The sequence below is a fragment of the Nymphalis io genome, chromosome 27 (assembly GCF_905147045.1).
Source record: "Nymphalis io chromosome 27, ilAglIoxx1.1, whole genome shotgun sequence".
Taxonomy (NCBI): Eukaryota; Metazoa; Arthropoda; class Insecta; order Lepidoptera; family Nymphalidae; genus Nymphalis; species Nymphalis io.
Genome location: NC_065914.1, coordinates 3,246,283 through 3,269,179, shown reverse-complemented (window position 1 = coordinate 3,269,179; position 22,897 = coordinate 3,246,283). Strand labels below are relative to the sequence as shown.

General features: G+C 37.3%; 1 protein-coding gene across 1 annotated transcript in view; it reads right to left on the bottom strand.

Annotated features, from left to right (window-relative positions):
* Nucleotides 1-14,177: 14,177 nt before the first annotated feature.
* LOC126778734 (neurofibromin-like) overlaps nt 14,178-22,897 on the bottom strand; it is a 76,713-nt gene continuing 67,993 nt past the window's right edge. The window contains exons 57-64 of the mRNA XM_050502356.1: nt 22,166-22,270; nt 21,112-21,241; nt 20,106-20,181; nt 18,914-19,001; nt 18,228-18,326; nt 17,482-17,655; nt 16,521-16,574; nt 14,178-16,366 (exon numbers count right to left, since the gene is read on the bottom strand). Coding sequence (XP_050358313.1) covers nt 16,530-16,574; nt 17,482-17,655; nt 18,228-18,326; nt 18,914-19,001; nt 20,106-20,181; nt 21,112-21,241; nt 22,166-22,270 — 717 coding nt within the window. The 3' untranslated portion in view covers nt 14,178-16,366; nt 16,521-16,529. The remainder of the gene's footprint in view (nt 16,367-16,520; nt 16,575-17,481; nt 17,656-18,227; nt 18,327-18,913; nt 19,002-20,105; nt 20,182-21,111; nt 21,242-22,165; nt 22,271-22,897) is intronic.

The window sequence follows — 22,897 nt, the reverse complement described above, 5'->3', positions numbered from 1 at the left end:
CATATCAATGTTAGTATTAAGTAGAGAAACTTATATGGGGTAGCAAATGTGCCGCAGTACCATAATGCTTTTGTAGGTACGAGAGCCCTTGATTCTTTTTCATAATATCTACGAGTTCCCCTGTAATGCGGATATTATATTTAATACGATTTGGCTCAATTTTTTTTTATTATGTAGGCAGGTGCACGAGCATCTGGGACACCTGATGGTAAGTGGGTACCACCGCTCATAGACATTGGCGATGTAAGAATTAATAACCATTCCTTATATCGCCAATGCTCTACCAACCTTGGGAACTGAGATATTCCGTCTGTCAGTTATATCATTATAAATTTTATATTGCTTACAAAACCTCAAATTAAATAAAATCTTAAGTACAAATATTTCTAGCAAGAGTAAATCATAGCAGTTCTACATTACTTTCAAAATTGGGGATGAAAAATATGTTACAGATCACAAAGATTTGGTAACACGAAAATAATTATTGGGCAATTCGCTTCATACAATACTTACCGAAATTCAGTGGATTTCTTTTGCCACTAACTGTATAAACAATTGGCTGTTGGTTTCCTGCTATAGATCTGTCGTGTGTCTCCACCGCTGCAGTTATCATTGTATTGGTCACAATATCCACAGGTACGAAATCGATTTTTATTTTCGAATTAGCCCAAAAAACACGTACAACGCCTAGAGATACTCCAAGAATTACCTAAAAATTTAACAGTAGTATAACGATAGAACTTGCAATCAACTTCGGGCTCTAGGGAGTAGACGTGAAGAAGGAGGGAGAAGGTAAATGAGAAGAATTCCTTGTAATTTCATTATCAGTTTGGTAAACAATTTCTCAATATATCAACATTTTCATATTACATAAGATTTCGTTTTCGTAACGGTAGAAGTTGGCTCATCGGCTCTTCTCCAATATGAGTTTTATAATAGGATTAATTTTATATTAATGACGGCTGCATCCGAGAGTTGGCTCCCTGTACGCAGATATCACTAGAAGAAAAATCATATTACTGTTGGGATTATGCCAATAAGAGTAGTAGTTGTCCGGGAGTTTACCGTAGTTGTAGATATAACGAAGAGTTAGTATTCTTCTAAGCTTTGACTAATTCCACATGTATGTGAGGCAAATATCTTATCGACTTGGAGTAGAGAAAAAACAAACAAAATTAAATATTCCATGCTCATAGCTATCTATATCTATATTACACACGCACATCCGTCATATTATGTACTACAAATTGTTCTTGATTACAATATTTTATGCATCCACTTAACTACCTATATCAACTTAAATTCCAAAGTTCAGATAACAACGCTAATATTTAAAATGTCATTTATCTCGAATCTATAATTAATACCATAGATAATCTTAGATTTTTTATTTTTATTTTAATAAATAGGATTATTGAACAGCCAACGGTGTATACAATTTTGTTTCTTATTCTTAGTACAATCTTAAATATAAAAATTGTATACTTCACTTATTGGCTAACTTAACATGCATAGGAAGATCTCCGCCAATTATGTCCAATGATCAATTCATGGTCAAAGTTTGTTTTAATAATAAATATATAATTTAAAAAATATTTTTACAAATATAAAATTGAATTAGAAATACTACATTTGAGGAGGAAAAATTTGCTTGGTCGACTTTAATCTGTTTCAATATAATTACTTTTCGTTAACTACTACTAACAAAAACATATATATAATGTTGTTAGTCAAAATAATTTTTATGTTCTAATTGTTATTGTTATTATAGGTGCACTGTTTTTAAATTTTATAATAGACTATACAAATATGTATTGATTTGTTAAGATAAGAAATATTAATAATAGGTTATGTTGTTAATTGTACAAAAACGGACTGAATTATTAGTTATGCTCAAAGGTAATATAAATTAATACTAAAATAAAATAATTGTTATTAAGCAAAATGTGTATTAATTATGGCAGATTCCACAATAAAATTCTCATTTCCTTCATGAATCATTTCAGGAAATTGTAGATCCTCGACACTATTTAAGGCAGTGTCCTCTTCAAACATATTGTCTTGCCTAGAAAGTGCTATGTTTTGAAGCACTGCATATGCCACAATAATAGGTGGAGTATTTTGTATATTTAAGCCTAGCCCGACATGTAGGCAAGGAAATCTCCGTTTAAGCACACCAAAAAGCCGTTCAATAGTAATAGGTTTCTTGATTAAATTTGAGCTTTATTGTATGATTCTTCAGCCAGTGTAGATGGATTTAATACAGGGGTTAGCAAATAATGACATGTCAATGACATATGCATACGAACTTTCTTTCTTTTTTTCTTTCTTTCTTAACGACTAATCGACATATTATTCTGCAGCACCGATCCTGCTGTTGATTTCTGCATTCAATTCGCACTTAGATGTAACAGTGCTCCCCAAGTAACGAAACTGATCGACCTGCTTTAGTACGTCATCTCCAAGTTTGATGACCAGTGTTTTACGGCCGTGGATATCCAAAGACATTACTTCTGTCTTTTTGACACTGATCTTTAGGCAAAACTTGCGGCAGGACACATGAAACTCGGATATGAGCTTTTGCAGGCCATCTGGGGATTCTGCCACAAAACATAAGTCATCCGCATAAGTGATCTCAGTAAACATTGCGTGAGATATTTTTGTTCGGGCCATTAACCTGGCTAAATTGAAAAGGCTGCCATCAGTGCGGAAATGGATGCGAACTCCCGCGGGAGTCTTCTGTAGGAGATCGCTACAATTGCAAAGTACAGGGCAAACAGGGGAAAAAGTCCGACTGTTCACCGTCAATAGTGACGCAGCTCCTCATTCCGTCATGCAGTAGTCTCACTAGTCGCACAAACTTCTCCGTGCATCTCAATTTTCCTAGAACAGTCCAAAGAGCTTCACAAGGCACGCTATCAAATGCCTTCTCAAGTTCGACAAAGCAAAGAAAGATACATGTTACGACCCTGCTCTCTGCTTTTCTCTAGCCGTTGACGCACTGAGAAGATAGCCTCACATGTACCCGGTCATGTCGGAAGCCAAACTGGGTTTCAGGCAGAATCTTTTCCGAAAGTTCTGTAAGGTGGTTTAAAAGAATTCTGGCGAGGACTTTTCCGGGGACCGATAATAGTGAAATACCGCGGAAGGAGTTGCAGTCAGAACGGTCCCCCTTTCCCTTATACAGTGCCCTGATGATAGATGCTTTGAACGTATCAGGGACTTGTTCTTTTTCCCAAATATGGGTAAAAAGTTCCCATAGAACCGAATGTAACTTATCACCACCGTATTTGAGTAGTTCTCCCGGTATGAAGTCTATGCCAACCGCGCGCTTATTCTGTTGTTATCTGATGGCTGAAACAACCCCATCACGTGACAGCGGCTCATCCAGCTTGATAAAAGTAGGGAGCTGAGGTAAGGAATAAATTTATTCCAGATTAAATGTTCGGTCTACATTGAGCAGGAAGTTAAAGCGTTCTGCCCAACGCCTGAGTACTTCCTCCCTGCTTTTAAGAAGCCCATCGCCAGATGCTGGACGAAGTGGCACTTTTCACAAGCGGAATGTACCGAGCAACCTTCGAACCTCACTGTAGAACTCTCCTAGCTGATTAGTGTCTGCAAGCCACTGCACTTGTCGCGCTATGTCCCGCCACCTTAATCTCTCGAGATAGCTTTCGCAGCTCCACGTCACCTTGCTTGATCCCCACTACGCCTTGGCCTGGCTGTGTTCTGCTACGCACCTGTAAAAAACGCCAATGCTTGTCAATTGCCTCAGTAAGGACTCCGTCATTCTCATCATACCAATCCTCGTTCTTGCAGACTTTTAGACCTGTAGTAGCAGTAGCAGTATCTAATATTTGAGAAGACAGAGAACCCCAATCAGCTTCAACATCACCGGTTCTTTCATTTGATATAAGTGCGCTGGTCAAGGCTTCAGCATATTTCTTCTTAGTTTCGAAATCTTGTAGCCCTTGTATGCAGGTTTCGCTCTTTCGGATCTTCGGGAACGAAGAAGACGGAGATTTAGCTTAGTGACTACAAACCCAGTGGTCGGTCCAACAGTGGGAACCGCACATGACGCGGGTGGTTTGGACTTCGGAGATATCTTTTTGGCGCACGATAGCGTAATCAATTAAATGCCAGTGTTTGGATCTTGGATGCATCCATGTAGTTTAGTGCTTGGCTGAAAGTCTGAACATTTTGAACATTCGTGATCGCTAGGTTTAATTGTGCTTTTAAATCTAAAATGTATTTTTAAGAATACTCAAATAAGTTCTGATTTGATTTCACTCCCCAGTTTAACTACAGGCACAAGGGACATAACATCTTAGTTTCCAAGGCTTCTCGACGGTTTTGGGTTTGCAGTTACCACTTACCACCAGGTGGCTCATTTATTTAGCATTTAATTGACATTGACAGGTGGTAAATAAAAAACAAATTTATATTTTATTTACAATATTTATTAAGGACCAAATAAGACATATCGGCTAATTTGTACTGTACGTATAAAAAGTTTCATTTAAACAATGAATTTTTTATCATCGATTTAAAATACATAAAATATTTATTTACAACTGATCCACTTCTTTCTGTTTAACAATTTATAATATATTTTCTCTAAAAAAAAATGTTAATTTCTAAAAAATATTGTATTCATATATGTAGGTCGAATATTTTAGACCAAATATTTGAAGCTATTTAAATATTTATAATGTTTCATCATGTATATGTCATAATAGAGAAACGATTTATAAATGGCGGCCGATCTCATGCTATCTCACTCGAACACTATTCGCGTCTCTGTTGCACCTATTACGGTTAGAAAAACAACCCAAATATTTTAATGATGATAAATAGCTTACTTTTTGTATTTCAAGTGCGATAATTAGTATCGTCATTGTTATATATAGAGAATATTTTTTAACAAAAGCTTACCTAATAACCGCCTACAAGAAATCAAACACCACTTAAAACAAAGAATTGTGATAATGACACTTTATTTTTAATGAGTGTTATGCTGTTGGCCCTCCTGGCCTTTACAGCGTCCTCCATCTTGAATTTGAACTGTCTCGGGCTACGAGATCGCACTTCGGCTCAGAACGTAGTCGGTGGGATGGTGGGAAACGAAGCACCGTACTTAAAGCCACGAGCGGTGTCGTGACGTCACTACTCGTTTCCGCCGGCGAAAACAGGGTAAGTATGTGGTGTGGTCTAATTGGGGTTTGGCCAGCGCGATTACGAAAAGCACAATGTACTAGTGATGCCATCTACCGACAAACATCATAACTACTTACATTAATCGAACAAATGCACTGTCTGTAATTAACTTCATTATTTTCTTTTATAAACTAATACACTATTTGTAATAAATTTATTTGTATATATTTTTTTTCAATAACGCCTAACTCAACCTATAACTCATTATACACAAAAAATACATATTAATATACATTTTTCTATTTTTTTATTTATAATTTGTCAAAGGACGATTGTAGAGTATTACTCTTATTATTTTATTTTTAATCCAGATTATTATAATTATTTAAACTCTCTTCTTTCTTCTCTATTTATTCTAACTCTAATAAATTTAGTATTAATAATAATATGTAGTTTAAAAACTACACCTTTTATTTTGCTGACCGTACTAACATAAGAACATTCCGCCATTTTTAAACCTTTTCTCCTTTTGTGGCAATAGCCACGCGTTGAAAAGAAATTAACAGCTATTGCACCGAGTAATAAATTCTATGTATTTATGTATAATTAATATTTCTATGTAACTAAAAAAAGCTGTAAGTAAATAAGCATTTTTTATATAGTTATTCTTTATATAAGCTTTATATGACTATTATTTATTCAGTCCATATAGTTTGAGGTGGTACGGTGGGAAAATCGCGTTAGTATAATATTTAATCAAATTTGCTGTCAGCTAATAGATTTGCACAATTTATAATTAACGGCCTTATAAACGTCGTTTAGCGGCTGTTTCTGACATCAATGATTTGTAATTAGAAAGAAAGAGACGGAATTGTTTAACTAATAACCCGCTAAACAAATTTATAAGGCCCTAAAGTAATCCACACTAATATTATACACAAGAATTATAATGTATTTCAGGCAATTTAAAATAACAACGTCTTAATCGCTAAGAGTTTTAAAAGTCAAAATTTTACAAAGATAATTTATAAAATATCGAAAATTAAATGATTTGTGTGCTAGTTTTTTTCCTTATTTAATTATAATATCGCGATTTGTATGGAATAAAAACATCGCCATCTAGTGACAATAATCGGAATTCCACACAAATCGCGTTTAACATAAAAACGAATGAATAATTAAAAAAACTAGCACCTGACATAGCTATTATAAAAGCATCGTTTAATTTAATGTCATATAATATAAAAATATAATTATTCATTGATGCTGTTAAAACGTGAGTGTTAGCGACAAAATCGCTAAAATATAGAAACTAAGTTTTCGAATGTTGTCGAGCATTATTCAATAAATAGCAACACTTAGGAAGCGTTCACATGTAACGTAAAGTCAGCTGGACCACTTTGAGCCTCTATTGTGAAAGTACAGCCTATTTTAACCACCAGAGGAATAAACCCAAATAAACGACTTTGTCACCGATATCAATTGACGCGAGATCTCGAATAATCTATGATATTCACTATGGATTCACAAAAAATGGCGTTTTCAATGTCCGCGAAGTTGTAATCGGTACTTCGAAAGTTAAATTAATGTGGTTATAACTAGTTAAGTGGAATAGTGTTGTGTTATAAATAACGGTAAATTAATCAAGAGCTGTTTGTAGTGAGTAACACAGCAGAACTATTAGAAAATTACATGCAATTTGTAAATCTACGTTTGTTTAACTTTGCTACTACTCCGATTGGAATAAGATATAGAGACATTGCACTCACACAGCGTTAGCTGATCGGCTTTTTGACGAGCGGTTCTGCTAGCCAATCAGAGTCCGCGGCGTAATGGCGTAGTACTACAATAGACAAAGCAGTACTGCACACAGCGTAGTTGTGTTATATCGTTTGGCGTGAACGAAAAATTTAATAGTAACGGCGTAATGCTCGCTCACAGTCTGGCTGGCTTTACAATAGCTGTGAACGCTCGCTTAATATTAATTTGGTATTAGAATATAAAAATTAAATCACGTCCGTCCGTTGAAAGAATGCGTTCGTGACGTTTGTCAGTTGGTAATAACCTTGAATGCATTACAATAGACAGTTGACATAAGCTTGCAACATCGCAAATTTGATTTAAAAGCAACAAAATTATAACGTCTAGTCTAAGTTGCTACATTTTAAAATGATATTTTTTATAGACGATGATCTGGAGGTAAGTGATCACCACCGCCCATTGGCATTGTATAAAATATTAAGCATCCCTTACAACGTCAATGCACCGTCAATCTTAGGAACAAAATACTGCAGTTTTGCGGAAGAATATGTGATGATGTGATGATGGGTGGTACCACCAAACTAGATATGCTAACGCTAAACAGCAACACTTTGTGTTGTTGCGTTCCAATTTCAAAGGTGAGTAAGCCAGTGTAACTACAGGCACAAAGGAAATATCGGCTTGGGTTCCAAACCTAGTAGAGCATTGGCGATGTAAGGAATGTTTAATATTTCTTAAATAGCAAATATCAATGGACGGTGGTGACCACTTACCATTAATTGACCCGTTTTCTCGTCCTCCTATCTATAACAAAAAAACCTACCCAGGCGGACTTGCAAAAAACCTACCACCTAGTAAATAAGTACAATATTATTTGTTAGTGGTCTAATAATATCGATTGTAAGACATATAAGAAATGCTTCGCCTCTTCAAAGTTGGTCCATTCGATCCGTGACCTGTCACGAACGCATCCTTTCTGAAGCCGGATATTAGACTACATAACGTACTCAAGCCATATAATCATGGCATACAATTTTAATTCATTTTAACTACAAGAAAAATCTTATATATAGAATATTTCCCTATAAAATACACGATGTTTTTCATAACTATATATAATTTATATAATATTATTAGCCCTAATGAGAATAATTTGTGGAAAACATATATGAATATGCATGTTCCGAACATGTTCCGTTTTTCTAACCGTACTTCCCATTTTTTTTTATTGATAACACTAAAGTTCGGCAATATCTTCCAAAAAAAAAGAGAAAAACAATTGATAGAGAAGGTAAATTTCCTAATATTCCCTGGTGGTAGTCGGTGGAGATCTCTCGTTGCCGAGCGTGATTAACTCCATATTCGCCTAGGAGTTGTGGTTGAAAATGGTCTTTTTTTGCGAGTGTCATGTCGCATGAAAGAAAGCGATCCGATGACGCCCCCCGAACAAACGGAGAGGGAACTGCTGCTGGAATTCCAGCGCCGTTGAGTACCTTCAGTCCCACATACCCACCTTCATATGGGGGAAACGCGTAAATGCATTTATCTAATGAAAAAAAAAATACCTAAAGATACTAAACTTGCTTATTTACATATATATGTCGCATCCGGGTCAATAGTTCGGAATATCAACGATACACAAACGTCAAAGTGACGTGTACAGAGCCTAGATTGGAGAGGGTAAACGTTAATAAAAGAACGTGCACTCTGTATTCGAGGATTCATTACGGTACTATCGGTTGAATAAGCAACACTAGCCTAGGAACTGTACTGTGTATATTGAAAAGTATTTAGAGTCAAGTTGTGTTGTGATTTACCTACACTGTGTAATAAAAATTATCTGGAACATACGAAGTATTTATTTCTCGCCCGGATCCCTGCTGACGCCCCACAATGAGCGACCGTGAAGATAACGAGTCTCCGATATCAGAAGTGGGATCTCGACGGGCTGAGAAACCGCTAAATCATGAAGAATTATGGCGACAACTTATTGAAAAACAGAACCAAAATATGATGGCGCTGATCTCTACGCTACGACCGCATGAATCAAGTCGTCGCTTCACTCTACCGGAATTCAACCCTGATAAAGAAGAAAGTGACGCGAGATCTTGGTGTGCAACAGCGGATATTTGTTTCGAAGACAACTTACATAGTGAAAAACTCATTAACTTACATAGTGAAAAATTAAAAGACAACGAGTCATTAGCTGCATGCGCGAGTCGGATTATTACCTCATTGATGAGCCGTTGGAAAGATTGCACCAAAGAACAGATCGCCGTAGCAACCGCCCTAGCGCACATTTCTCAACACGACTCACGATTACAACGCCTTGCTTTTACAACGGAAATTACTTCCTGCCAGCAAGTACAAAAAGAATTGCAGGCTTTCTCGTATCAAAAGCGAAAAGCTCCTGCAGCAGAGGCGTTGTCAACAACGGATAGCAAGCGAGCAAAATTTTACAAGCAGCCTACATTAAAGTGTTTTGGCTGTGGGAAATTGGGTCACCGGCAGGCTGAGTGTAGATCGAAGCCCAAAAACTACAAGCCAAAATCTCCTGTGAAGACTGACGTGGCTTCCACTTCTCATCGTGTAGAAAAATCAACGAGCATCAGATGTTTCAAGTGTGGAGTATTGGGACATGTGGCAAGCCGCTGTACTGCAGGAACTGGCTCCCGCGGTGGCAACACCAGTGCTAGTACATCGGCCGAGCGTCGTGTCGACCTGTGCGTAGTAGAACCTCCTACTGGATACCTTCAACATCGCGGTGAGTCTTATGTTTTTCACTATGATTCTAGTGCTGAGTGTTCATTAATAAAGGAAAGTTTGGCTACGAAGTTTAGCGGAAAACGTAGTTGTAATATTGTTTCGTTAACTGGTATTGGCCAAAGCAGTGTAAAATCAACAGACCAAATTTTAGCTAAAGTTATGATTAATGAGCACTCATTAGAATTGTTGTTACATGTTTTACCTGATATTTATTTACGCAGTGACATAATGATTGGTCGTGAAATTTTGAATTTAGGATTTTCGATTGTGATGACGAGTACTAGCTTTCAATTGTTAAAAAATAATGTTGTTAATAGCTGCACTATCCAAAACTCTTGGCCTGATTTTAAATGTATCGATACAGATATACCCTTTGAACATAGATCACAACTTTTAAAGATATTAAATCGTTATTCGAAATATTTTGTAACCGGTATGCCTACTACACGCGTCATGACAGGTGAATTAGAGATACGGTTAAAGGATCCGAGCAAAACGGTTCAAAGACGTCCTTATAGGTTATCGGTTGAGGAACGTAACGTTATGCGAAATAAAGTTGACGAACTTTTACAGGCAAATATAATTAGGCCAAGCTGTTCGCCTTTTGCTAGCCCAGCTTTGTTAGTTAAAAAACAGGACGGGTCCGACAGGATGTGTATTGACTGCCGGGAACTGAATGAAAATACCATTTCTGATAGATATCCCTTCCCCATCATTACTGATTTAATATCGCGTTTACAAGGAGCCAAATTCTTTACTAAACTCGATTGTGCTAGTGGATTCCATTTAATTCCATGCCATGAGGAGTCGATAGAGCGTACGGCCTTCGTAACTCCTGATGGTCAATATGAATTTCTGACTATGCCTTTTGGTTTGAAGAATGCTATAACTGTATTTCAAAGAGCTATCGTAAATGCATTAGGAAACTTGGCACGTGATTACGTCATTGTTTACGTTGATGACGTCATGATTCAGGCTGAATCGGAAGAACAGGGACTTGACAGACTTAATACCGTCCTTGAAGTTCTCACCAAGTCCGGGTTTTCTTTAAATTCTAAAAAATGCTCTTTTCTTAAATCTAAAATTGAGTTCTTAGGCTCTGAGGTAGAAAACGGTAATGTTAGACCAAATAAGCGAAAAATAGAATCACTCACTGCTTTACCACCTCCTGAAACCGTTACGCAATTAAGGCAATTCATAGGATTAGCTTCTTATTTTCGACAATTTGTTGCACAGTTTGCATGTTTAATGGCTCCACTTTATAGATTAACATCCCTCAAAGGCAATTTCATTTGGAAACCTGAGCATGAAGAAATCAGAAAAAAGTAATTTCAATATTGACTAATGAACCGATTTTAAAAATCTTTAGTCCTAGTCTTCCTGTAGAACTTCATACAGACGCAAGTTCAGAGGGGTACGGCGCTATTTTATTTCAAATTCATAACAATAAACGTCATGTCATAGCTTATTTTAGCAAACGTACATCTCCCGCGGAATCACGATACCATTCTTACGAATTGGAAACACTCGCTGTCGTAAATGCTATCAAACATTTTAGACAATACTTGCATGGACGTAAATTTTTGGTAGTGACGGACTGTAATTCATTAAAGTCTTCCCAACGTAAAGTGGATTTGACGCCTAGAGTGCATATGTGGTGGTCCTATCTTCAATGTTTTGACTTCGATGTCGAATATAGACCGGGCAAACACATGGCACATGCTGACTTTTTGTCTCGAAACCCTTTACCATCGTCATCGAACAATAGTCGCCCTTGTAGTAAAGTAGAGCACAAGCGAGTAAATATAGTCGAGCTCTCTTCAAATTGGTTAGCCGCTGAACAGCAGCAAGATAGCGAAATAATCAAAATTAACGATGATATGAATAACGGTAGGTTGGAAGATAGTTCAGCCAATACATATGTCCTTAGATCCGGTATTCTGCACAGAAAGGTACAACGTAACGGTAGGACACGGTGTCTTCCGATTGTACCACATGCATTGAAATAGTCGGTCATAAATAACATTCATGATTCCCTTATTCACCTTGGGTGGGAGAAAACGCTCGAGAAAGCGTATGATCATTATTGGTTCGAGGGAATGTCGCGCTATGTAAAACGGTTTGTAGATAGCTGTGTAACATGTAAGGTAGCTAAATCTCGATCAGGTAAAATACAAGCCGAACTTCACCCCATACCTAAGGTTACGTCGCCCTGGCATACTATTCACATCGACGCCACAGGCAAACTTAGCGAGAAAAATGATGTAAAAGAGTACGCTTTTGTTGTAATTGATGCCTTCACAAAATTCGTTTTATTATATCACACTGCTAATATTGACACAAAAAGTAGTATTCAAGGGGTAACAAATAGTGTAGCACTTTTTGGAACACCCACTCGTATCATCGCTGACCAAGAGAGGTGTTTTGCGAGCAAAGAATTTCGGGAATTTTGTGATAGCAAAAATATAAACCTTCATTTAATTGCCACCGGCTCTTCTCGTGCGAACGGGCAGGTTGAAAGAGTCATGAGCGTACTGAAGTCGATGCTTACGGCAGTAGAGATTAACTCTGAAAAATCGTGGCAGGATTCATTAGGAGACGTGCAATTAGCTCTCAATTGTACTATCAATAGGGTTACTAAATGCTCACCACTCGAGCTTATGATCGGTAGGGTAGCCAGGCCACTGTCATTGATGACCAGCGAGGTACAAAATGACGAAATGTCCATTGATTTAGACGCACTAAGAGAAAGCGCAGCTAACAATATAGGAAAATCGGCTGAATATGATAGGGAAAGGTTTAATAGTACAAAGGCAAAGCTTAATAAATTTACAGTAGGCGAGTTTGTATTAATTGAAAACGAAGAAAGAAATCAAACCAAATTAGACCCTAAATTCAAGGGCCCATTTAGGATAATAGAAGTTTTGGATGGTAACCGCTACCTGTTGAAGGCTTTGAATTCCAAACGAACCTATAAGTACGCGCATGGTAGGGTTAGGAAAATGCCAGGAGCTAAAGTAGTCATTGATTTAAATGAAAAATGTGATTTACCGATATGTGATACTGAAAAAGTTTCAGAACCTTCAACTGACATTGCTGCAAGTACTCTAGAAGAATGACTGTTGATTTGAGAGTCACAGAGATGACTGTTGATTTGAGAGTCACAGGGATGACTGTTGATTTGAGAGTCACAGGGATGACTGTTGATTTGAGAGTCACAGGGATGACTGTTGATTTGTGAGTCACAGGGATGACTATCATTGAACACTTGTAGTCACAGGGTTGACTTAAGTGTACGTGCGTATGTGTCGATTTCACAGTCACAGGGATGATTTAGTTACTGTGTACATGAATTGTACGGGGAGAACTTGCAGCAGTAGTCAATCACTTATTTTCGTTTGTGTAATCTTTCAATGTTGTTATAGAATTTGTGTTTAGAATAAAAATTATTTGATGACACAAGACTTTTATTTCAGTTATTTTAGTAGAGTGGTCAGATATGGCCGAGCGTGAATGATACTGTGCGGTATTTGCTTTTGTTCCAGATTAACACACGAGGACGCGTGTAACAGAGGATGGCCGTGTCGCATCCGGGTCAATAGTTCGGAATATCAACGATACACAAACGTCAATGTGACGTGTACAGAGCCTAGATTGGAGAGGGTAAACTTTAATAAAAGAACGTGCACTCATTATTCGAGGATTCATTACGGTACTATCGGTTGAATAAGCAAAACTAGCCTAGGAACTGTACTGTGTATATTGAAAAGTATTTAGAGTCAAGTTGTGTTGTGATTTACCTACACTGTGTAATAAAAATTACTTTGGAACATACGAAGTATTTATTTCTTGCCCGGATCCCTGCTGACGCCCCACAATGAGCGACCGTGAAGATAACGACTCTCCGATATATATGTATTCCACAAACTATAACTATAAATATGGCACACAAACCTTAATATTACACTATGATATAAGTAAATAATTAAGCGTTACATGAATCTGTTTATATAGTAACTCGCGTCTGTATTCAACTACTTAAAATATGTTCCTTATACTATGTCCTGGGTTTATTTTTTTTTTAATTTTTTTTTTTTTTTTTTTAATTTATTTTTTTATTTAGTTCACAAAACTGACTACAACTATACAATCGACAATGACATACAATAATACATTTAACTGAAAATATTTACAATTGAGTCTTCTCGATGTGGACATTACATGCTTATATGAGGGCTTAAAAGCAAAAAAAAAAATTACATTAACACACACACACACATTACAGTAATTACAGCGTAACATTAGAACAAACATAAGAAAACTTAGAAAAACTATCACCTATAAAATAAAAATAAATAACTAAAAAGCAAAACAGAATTAAACTAAACTAAAAAGTAATTAAATAATATAAAAATAGAACTAAAAATTAACCCTTTTGTGTAAACATTTTCTTTTTAATGGCCCTGATATTATCGTTAAAGATATCTATAGTATCTCTAAAACAGTTAGCAAAAGATAGCATTCTATACAGCGGATTGCTTCTTGTATGAGGCAAACAAAACGTCTTGCGATTCTGTAAGCGGCTACCGTCACGAGGCACTGCGACTGCGTGCATCAATTAGGCCATTTATTAATTTAGACAAAAAAATCACATCTGCAACCCTTCGACGCTCCTTGAGTGACCTCACATTATAATGAGTAAGACGAGATTCGTATGAAAACAGTTGGCTACATCTAAAGTCCGTGTACGATAGGTGGTACAGAGTGAACTTGGTATCCTGGACTCCAAACAGTGCCACAATACTCAAGGATACTACGTACAATACTATTGAACACAAGAATTGACAAGTTATGGTCCTTAAATATTTTCATTTGCCTAAAAACTAGACCGGATATCTTAGATGCCTTCCAAAATCTTTCCACATACGGATAAAATAGATATAGGCCTATAGTTTGTAATATCTTTTGAATTTCCGGACTTATGTATCGGAGTTACTTGAGCAATTTTCCATTTAGCTGGAAATATACCTGTTTGCAAAGAACAATTATAAATAAGTGTTAGTGGTGCAACCAATTGTTTAGCGCATTTTTTCAGGAATATCGGAGCTAGATAATCTGGGCCCCTTAAGGGACCCCTTAAGTGGATCTAAGGTAGAGAGTTGTTTGAAAACTTCATCTTCAGTAAGCTTACAATTATTAAATGGTGCATAAGAATTCCGAAATTGAGTTCGATTGTTCAAAATTAATGTCGAAGAACTATTTACTACCTCATAATTTGTGCTTTCTATTTATACCGATGCGAAATATTTAGCAAAAGCGTTGCATATATCTTTCCCTCCCTTCACTACGTGGTCATCTAGAGACATTTCGTTTGGTATACGTTTAGTGGCATTTTTTCTTTGTTGTTTAAAAAAGTTCCAAAAATATGTTCGGGTCATTTCGAATACTATCAGCTACGCGTTCTTTAAAACTATCATAGCATTTTTTAATCATCATTGTGCAACGTTTTAAAAGAAAACAAAACCTAACTGCACCTAAGTGTTATGGGCAAAATATATATCGATGTATGGATGCTTGTCTAGATTTTGTGTTTATAGAAATGTATATGTGCCGTGTGCACACATGTGTAATTATATTCAGGCGCTCTGTGACCCAGGTGTTAATCGGACGTCGAATTTAATTGAAGTTTAAGGTAAGGAAGGTATAATTGGTGACCCCTTTGGTGAACCCCGACGTGATCTCATATAACATGACCAGCTCAAGCAGTTCAGAAGCAGGAGCACAGGACACTTACTTTAACGCCTGTTCACACGGCCGATATATATAAAAATAAATTTACTTCATCCAGCATGAAAACAATAATATATATATAAATTCAAGTGAAACAATAATGGGCTCGGCTTGTTGCCGATTCGATCAACATTGATAATCGATTCCAATGACGTCAGAGTGACAGATAAACAAACAACTATTGACCTTGAATCGGCGTGACGTCATTGGTCGAAATCTAAAATACGTGTGAGAACTAAAACAAGGATTAAAGATAAATAAAGAGCTTTGACATTACATGGATATGACGTCATTGGTCGAGATATAAATAATCAATTAAGTCGTATTTAATCATTATGGATTCGCGAATAAATCATTTGGAATGTCGATGAAGTTTGTAACGGAACTAGTTGAACTTGAAATTGAAAAAAAGAGAAGTGCTACTGTGTATTTACTGTAATTATATCGGTATTAAATACATTTTGCGCGTAAATTTAGTAATTAACTAATAGCATATTAATTATTATTATATATAACGCTGTGTCCCGGTGCTAGAAGGGCCTATATCAATAACCTTTTCTTTTGTTATATATGTAAATAGAAACGAGGATTAGATGTTCTTTGTTCAATATAACATAACCCTTTTGTATAGTACTGTTGGTATGAACAATATGAACTTTATGCCGTGTTGCAAATTAATTTTATTATTTTTAAACGATTTAGCAAATGATATTTACATTTGAATCAAAAATATACTTTAGGCCTTTTAGCAATAGGGCACAGAATGCTTTGTTCCTTTCCTCGATTCATTGTTTTTTTACGTTTGTGGATATTTGCACCATTTTTTTTAAGGTCTTTGTTTTTTATATTATTAATTTTCGTTTGCAGTTTTTTCTGCAATTGCCAACGCGTCCTGTAAATTACATAATACTTATAAATAAACACTTTAATGAACAAACTTAATTATTTCGATAAAAACATTACATACATAGTAATTTGTTTATATATTTTATATTATAAAATAATTGATTTTCTTAATAATATTTGACACAGTTTTTGATACTTACATTATTAAACTACGACTCTTGATCTGGACAGAATATTGTAGGTTGGCGATTACCCTGGAAAAATTAAGAAATCGGTTATGTTAGATGTGAACGTGGAAATAAGATACAGAAAGAAAATAAGGCGTGTGCGTGTGTGCGTGTTTGTTTGTATACGTTGTGTATGTGTGTGTGTAGAAACAAGTTTGTAGTAGTGTACGCGTTGAAGCGTGCAACTGTTTCGAAAAATGTGTTTATACTAGAAACGGAATAGCTTCAGTCTTAATAAAGTTAAATCATTTCTAGGTATACTGGCACAAGCCAAGCCGCTGCCACCAGCGGTATGCAAACGTCGCGTTTGGCACTAGAAGTCGGCAGATTAGGACGGTATGCGCGATTACTACGCGTCAGTTCCTTGGAAGGAACGTTGTTTCAATGGGAATGACCCGACTGCCAGCGCCGCTGCTGTCGCTGATGAGATTCTGTTAGGGATGGAATACTACATTCCTCACTCAGATCTCATCAGCAAGGGTACGCGTAACCTAAGCAGGCGGCATATCGCGCGTGGATCAGTGGCTGCGTTAGTGGGTTTTACTGGTGGTAGAGCTTTGTGCAAGCTCGTCCGGGTAGGTACCACACACTCATCAGATATTCTACCGCAAAACAGCAGTACTTGGTATTGTTATGTTCCGGTTTGAAGGGTGAGTGAGCCAGTGTAATTATAGGCACCTACCGGTGGTAGCGCTTGACGATTCATAATTACTCGTAGAAGTCTATTTGAATAAAGATATTTTGATTTGATTATGTATGTAATAATGTATGTATGTTTGTATGCCTCGTTGGTCTAGTGGCTAGATGTAAGGCCGCAGTTCAAATCTCAAGTCAATAATAAGTTATTGGGTTTTTCTATCGAAAGAGATTGGCCGCCGTGGCCGAAACCGAGGACCTTATATGTATGTATGCACGTATGCAGGTATGTATTTACCCGGAAACCACTGGTCGAGGTCGTGCAGGTCGAGTGGCGCTCAGGTCGGTCGAGTCGATCGGGTCGGTCGGGGTCGGGGGGCGGTTGCCGCACGCAGTCGTCATCCGGGAGACAGGTTTGCACCATCATCCTCAGGCAGAACACGAGCTTGCTGCTCACCACCGTGCACTGGTTCTAGGGGGTACAGTCGATAGTGAGTGCGCACGAATTCTACTGCCTATAATATATTTTCCATAATACCAGGAAATTAAAAAAAAAACAAATATTTTTTGTTAATAAGCCTTTTTGTTATTTTTTTACCTGTGCAATGAATATATTTATTATTAGTAGACTTGATGTCACAAAAGACACGTGAACAAACATTGATTTCAATTCATAACGACAAAATCTAAATTTTTATATCGCAGACAGGAGATTGCAGATTGTAGCAACCTATTGAGTTGTAATTTAACTGCAATTCTTATATGCTATATAAACATCATCCGCTGCTAGAGATTTGGTCTCTACGAAATTGCGCCAACCCTCTCGGTTCTCCGCCTTCCAGTCCAGCACCTTCTTCAGATCCACGTGGTTAAAGGACGCTTTACATTATGATTGCCGATCCTAGGCGTCGTCTGATCCAATAGCCATCGGTCCTTCGACATACGTGACCAGGGTACTGCCACTTTAATGTACTAGTCATGCCAGCTATATTTTTAACACCGGCTCTTCTTCAAGTAATTTATTTTCTGATTTCAAGGACATACCTTGGTGAAGGGCCCCGCGAACCTCCAGAGGCCTCCGAAGCCGCAACTCTGCATGTAGTGCAGCTGCTGCTGACTCGCGTCCTCCGACGCTATCATATTCTGAAAGTTGTTTCAAAATCAAAATGTATTCAAGTAGACTATTAAGAGTGCTTTTAAGTCCATGTTACAATATAGAACCGAAAAGAATCGGCAAGATACTCGGTAGTTTCTTTTAGAGATTATACACGCACGCAGAAACAGAATCACAGTTAACCCTGCAGTCTCACCCACCTTACATCTCAGGGAGGAGGGGATGGCTCAAAAACAGCTCTGCATGGGAACGTGTTCCCGTTGCAGGTTAAGCTGAGCCACCTCCTTAGGCATTCATTTAATTTTATTTTGATGTTCCTTATTACGTGTGGCAATAAAAATTTATATTATTATTAGTTACTCTTTTCTTTTCTTCTTTTCACTGGTGGTAGGGCTTTGTGCATGCTCGTCTGGGTAGTTACCACCCACTCATCAGACATTCTACCGCAAAACAGCAGTACTTGGTATTGTTGTCTTCCGGCTTAAAGGGTGAGTGAGCCAGTGTAATTACAGACACAAGGGACTTAACATCTTAGCTCCCAAAGTTGGTGGCGCATTGGCGATTTAAGTGATGGTTAACATATCTTACAATGCCAATGCCAAAAAAAAATTATTACCTGTATGATGCTCTGTACCGCGCTCAGAATCACTTGATCGTGGCAATGCATTAGAACATGGTTGATCTTCATATCCAGGAGACTGTGGCTGTAATGATAATTAAAAATATCGATGACTCGTCTGATTATGATGGACCATGGTAGTCAATGGTACCCTACTCATCAGCGGACGTGAATAAAGTCATAGCGATTATCAATTTCATTTATAGAAATAACCAAATTGTTTGTAAACAATATGTATTCTTTTTATCATGTATTCAAAAATTTTATGTATTTTTTAATGACTTTTTTTGAATCAAATTTAAAAAAGTCCCTCTCGATTCCCACCCGACGCAAAGCCCATAACACAGGCCACATTTCCACGCTGTATGGTAATGGACAACCTTTGTGCCAAGTAAGACCCGGAGCGACTCAAAGTCAAAAATCAAAAATCTTATTCAATATAGAAGCGTTACACATACTTATTGATTGTCATAAATCTACCACCGGTTCGGAAATAAGCACCTCAGACCTGAGAAGAACCGGCGAAAGAAACTCAGCGGTTTTTTTTTCTGTCATATCCCCCCTCTAAGGCGACAGACAATCTCCCTGATAAAAGTAATTTTATGTATTGTATTGAATAATTTAGACCAAGTCACTTTGACGATTGCTGAACACACTTCATCTAGCACAGCTGTTATTCTACAGATTCATGACTAAAATTCGAATACTCCATTCATTTTTATAGGGTCGGTTTTATTTCTTCACATATATTATAAAAGCGAAAGGGAGTTTGTTTGTTACGTTATCACGTGTTACCTTTTTTTTTAACGCTGGAAAAACACATTACGCGTTTCCCCCACGGGAACAGTGGGGGGTACGTGGGGCCCGCCGGTGTCCAAGGCACCGAGTGCGCCCCGAACATCGGAATAGCCACTAAAAAACCAGCGGTACCCTTTCCGTCTTAACGAGGAGCGCCACGGAATCGTTTTTGCATGCTACCGTGACGCTGAGAGCGTCAGACCTATCACGTCTTACCTACTCAACCGAACATCATGAAATTTTACATACGAAATATCAGGGATATAGAAAAGTATATAACGTACTTAAGATTTGTCCAGTTATGGGTCATCAACGAGCTGTTATGTTATATATAAATACAGAGGTCATAATAATGGTTATATATAAATACTTAATAAAAATAAATACTTACATGACGGGAAACACTTTCGGGAACACCACTGAGCCCTCCGCCAGGTACTGGTACAGTATCCTTATTTCATCTTCATCTATATACAAGATAAATATACATGTATACTGTATGTAATGAGTGTAATGACTGCCTCTTCGTCTAGTGGCTAGCTATAACGCCACAGATCGCGAGATCCTGGGTTCAAATCCGACATCTAATCCGGTCGGGCCGATAAAAAAGTTATCGAGTTTTTCTGTTAAAGATTCTCAGTAGCGGCTCAGAGTCTGGAAGTTGGAAGTACACTTCCGTGCCTCGGAAAGCAGGTAAAGTTGTTGGTCATGTACTTGAACTGAAGTACATGACCAACAACTTTACCTGCAACTTGAAGTGAAGAAATAGAGTGCATCTGTGTTTGAATGTATATACATTGTGTGTATATATTAATGCGTTATTACAATCAAACATATATAAATCAGTATAAAAATCGTCATACATTCATCCACATATCGGTGCAATTGCTAACCTTGAGAGCAAATAACCGAACACATTCAGACAACAACACATGGGAGCTATTTAAAGCACTGCTAACGCCATCTATTGAACCGAACGAGAAATATTTTTTGTTATACAAGTAATGTTTTGTCACTAATATAATATAAATTATAAATAAAATGCGCTAGCGCGATTTAAAACACTATTAACGCCATCTGTTGTTTTCGATACGTACTAAAACTACAAACTTTATAACTTAAGACGGATAAACGGTTTCACACCGACTGTCTCTTTCTGTAATAATGTGACTTTCGAAAGAGAAGGACAAAACATTGTGCCAAAAATTACTTGAATTCCTTATCTTTCATTTTATTTTTTGACAATTAAATCATATATGTAAATTAAAAACTAATTCATTTCTCCACATCTTGTCTCGAAATCAATTATTACTAAATCGTTTATTTATTAACACGCTTATTTATTATCTATGGTATTCTGTGTTGAGTATTATTCCTTATTTATTATTATTTATTACCTGTGGTATATTTAACCAGTGTGGCGAGAACGGTCAAGACGAGCGCCTGCGTGGTGAAGTCGCAGAGCACGGACGGGTCTAGCAGCGAGTTGCATTCCGGACTGCTAGACTCTTTGTCTTGAGATGATTGCTAGCAAGGAAAAAAAAACATAAATACATGTATCGTCGAAAATATATACACTTATATATTGAAACTGGAATACAACGATATTATTTTTGTTTGATGGTACATAATATGATGAGTGAGTGGTAGACAAACCACCCGGTAGTACCCGGTGGTACCCGGAGAGGTAGACAAAGGCCTACCAAGTAAAAGTTATTGGGTTTTTCTGTCGATTCAGGAAACCCACTGGCGAAAGCGGGTTCCACGGTGGTCATGCGAGGGCAAAAACCCCTTAAAATCGCGCTATTGCGGATTTCCAATCGTATCGGATTATGAGAGTTAGAAATAGTGTGCACTTGTGTTTGTGCACACACATGCTAACTGTAATATCACTTGTGCAACTTTAAAATACTACAACATACAACTTTGAATATAATACATGTTGTGATATATATGTCAGAGATAATAAATTTAAGCGGGTATACGACGTCACTCATTAGAATAGCAACACCACACGACGTGATGTATGTCATGTAGGTTGGTATGAGACCCCTATATATAAGATGCCTATTTTATTATGTAGCCGACTGATGGAAATATAAAATATAAAGGAGTATGTCAGCAGCTCGTGTGATCGTTTGTCTAGCGACCCCGCGGTCTCTTGGTCTCTCGCTCTCAGGACAGCGCCAGCGCCGGACGGGCGCACTGACTGATTTAATAAAATCAACATATTGGACGACAATGGCGGCCATTAAAATGTCATATACTATATTTTATTTTCGATTTTACATAATTCTTACGTCTTCAAATATATTATAATATATTTTTTTCATAGATATGTGATATTGAAGTTATTCATGATACCCCGGGCAGAGGTGGTTCTATTATACCCCATACGAACAGTTCCCATTATAATCTTAAAACAAAAAAAATTAGCTGCATAATAGTCACCTTCGTAGCGGCATCCGGGCAATCGCTATCGCCAGACTTGGTGGACGAAGGGCGTTCAGTCTCGTCCGTGCTGCCGGGAGAACCACGACCGTCATCGTCTACCGGCTAGAAGATATTGGTGAAGTTATTGATTATATTTGTGGGTGCATAGGTACTCATGAGAATTTTTGTGTAAACATGTAAGCTCTTGTACTGATCTCACGCACACGTTAACACACTTACAATGACAAATCTCACGCTGACGTCATCTGACGCTCGAAATCTTACGCTCACTCGTTTAACACTCGAAGTCTCAGTTTGTATCAAGTATACAGTGTATATTTGATGTGTAAATATCTTAGCACCTCGGGCTAAGATATTTACACATCAAATATAGTAACGAGTTAAAAGAATAGAAAAAAGCGGGTTGACTTCTATAGAGGGCAAAAACACCTATTTGGTTTACTGAATAGCTTATTATAAAACGTTACAATATAATCTCAGGTTTTTCATTACGATTTCAAGTGTTTGTTTACACTCCTCGTCTCTTAAGGAGAAAGTTTTGGATTTATTCCTCGATGTTACTCCAGTGCCCGTGTAACACATATGGTACTATTTTATCCTACACAATCCCACCCTCACGATATTTTCTTATGATGTGATCTATCACAGGGTCTTTCGATCTCTAGATCGAAAGACCCTGACACTGGCTTTAAGACCTCCTCATTCCGAAGCGGTTAGAGTAAAATTATA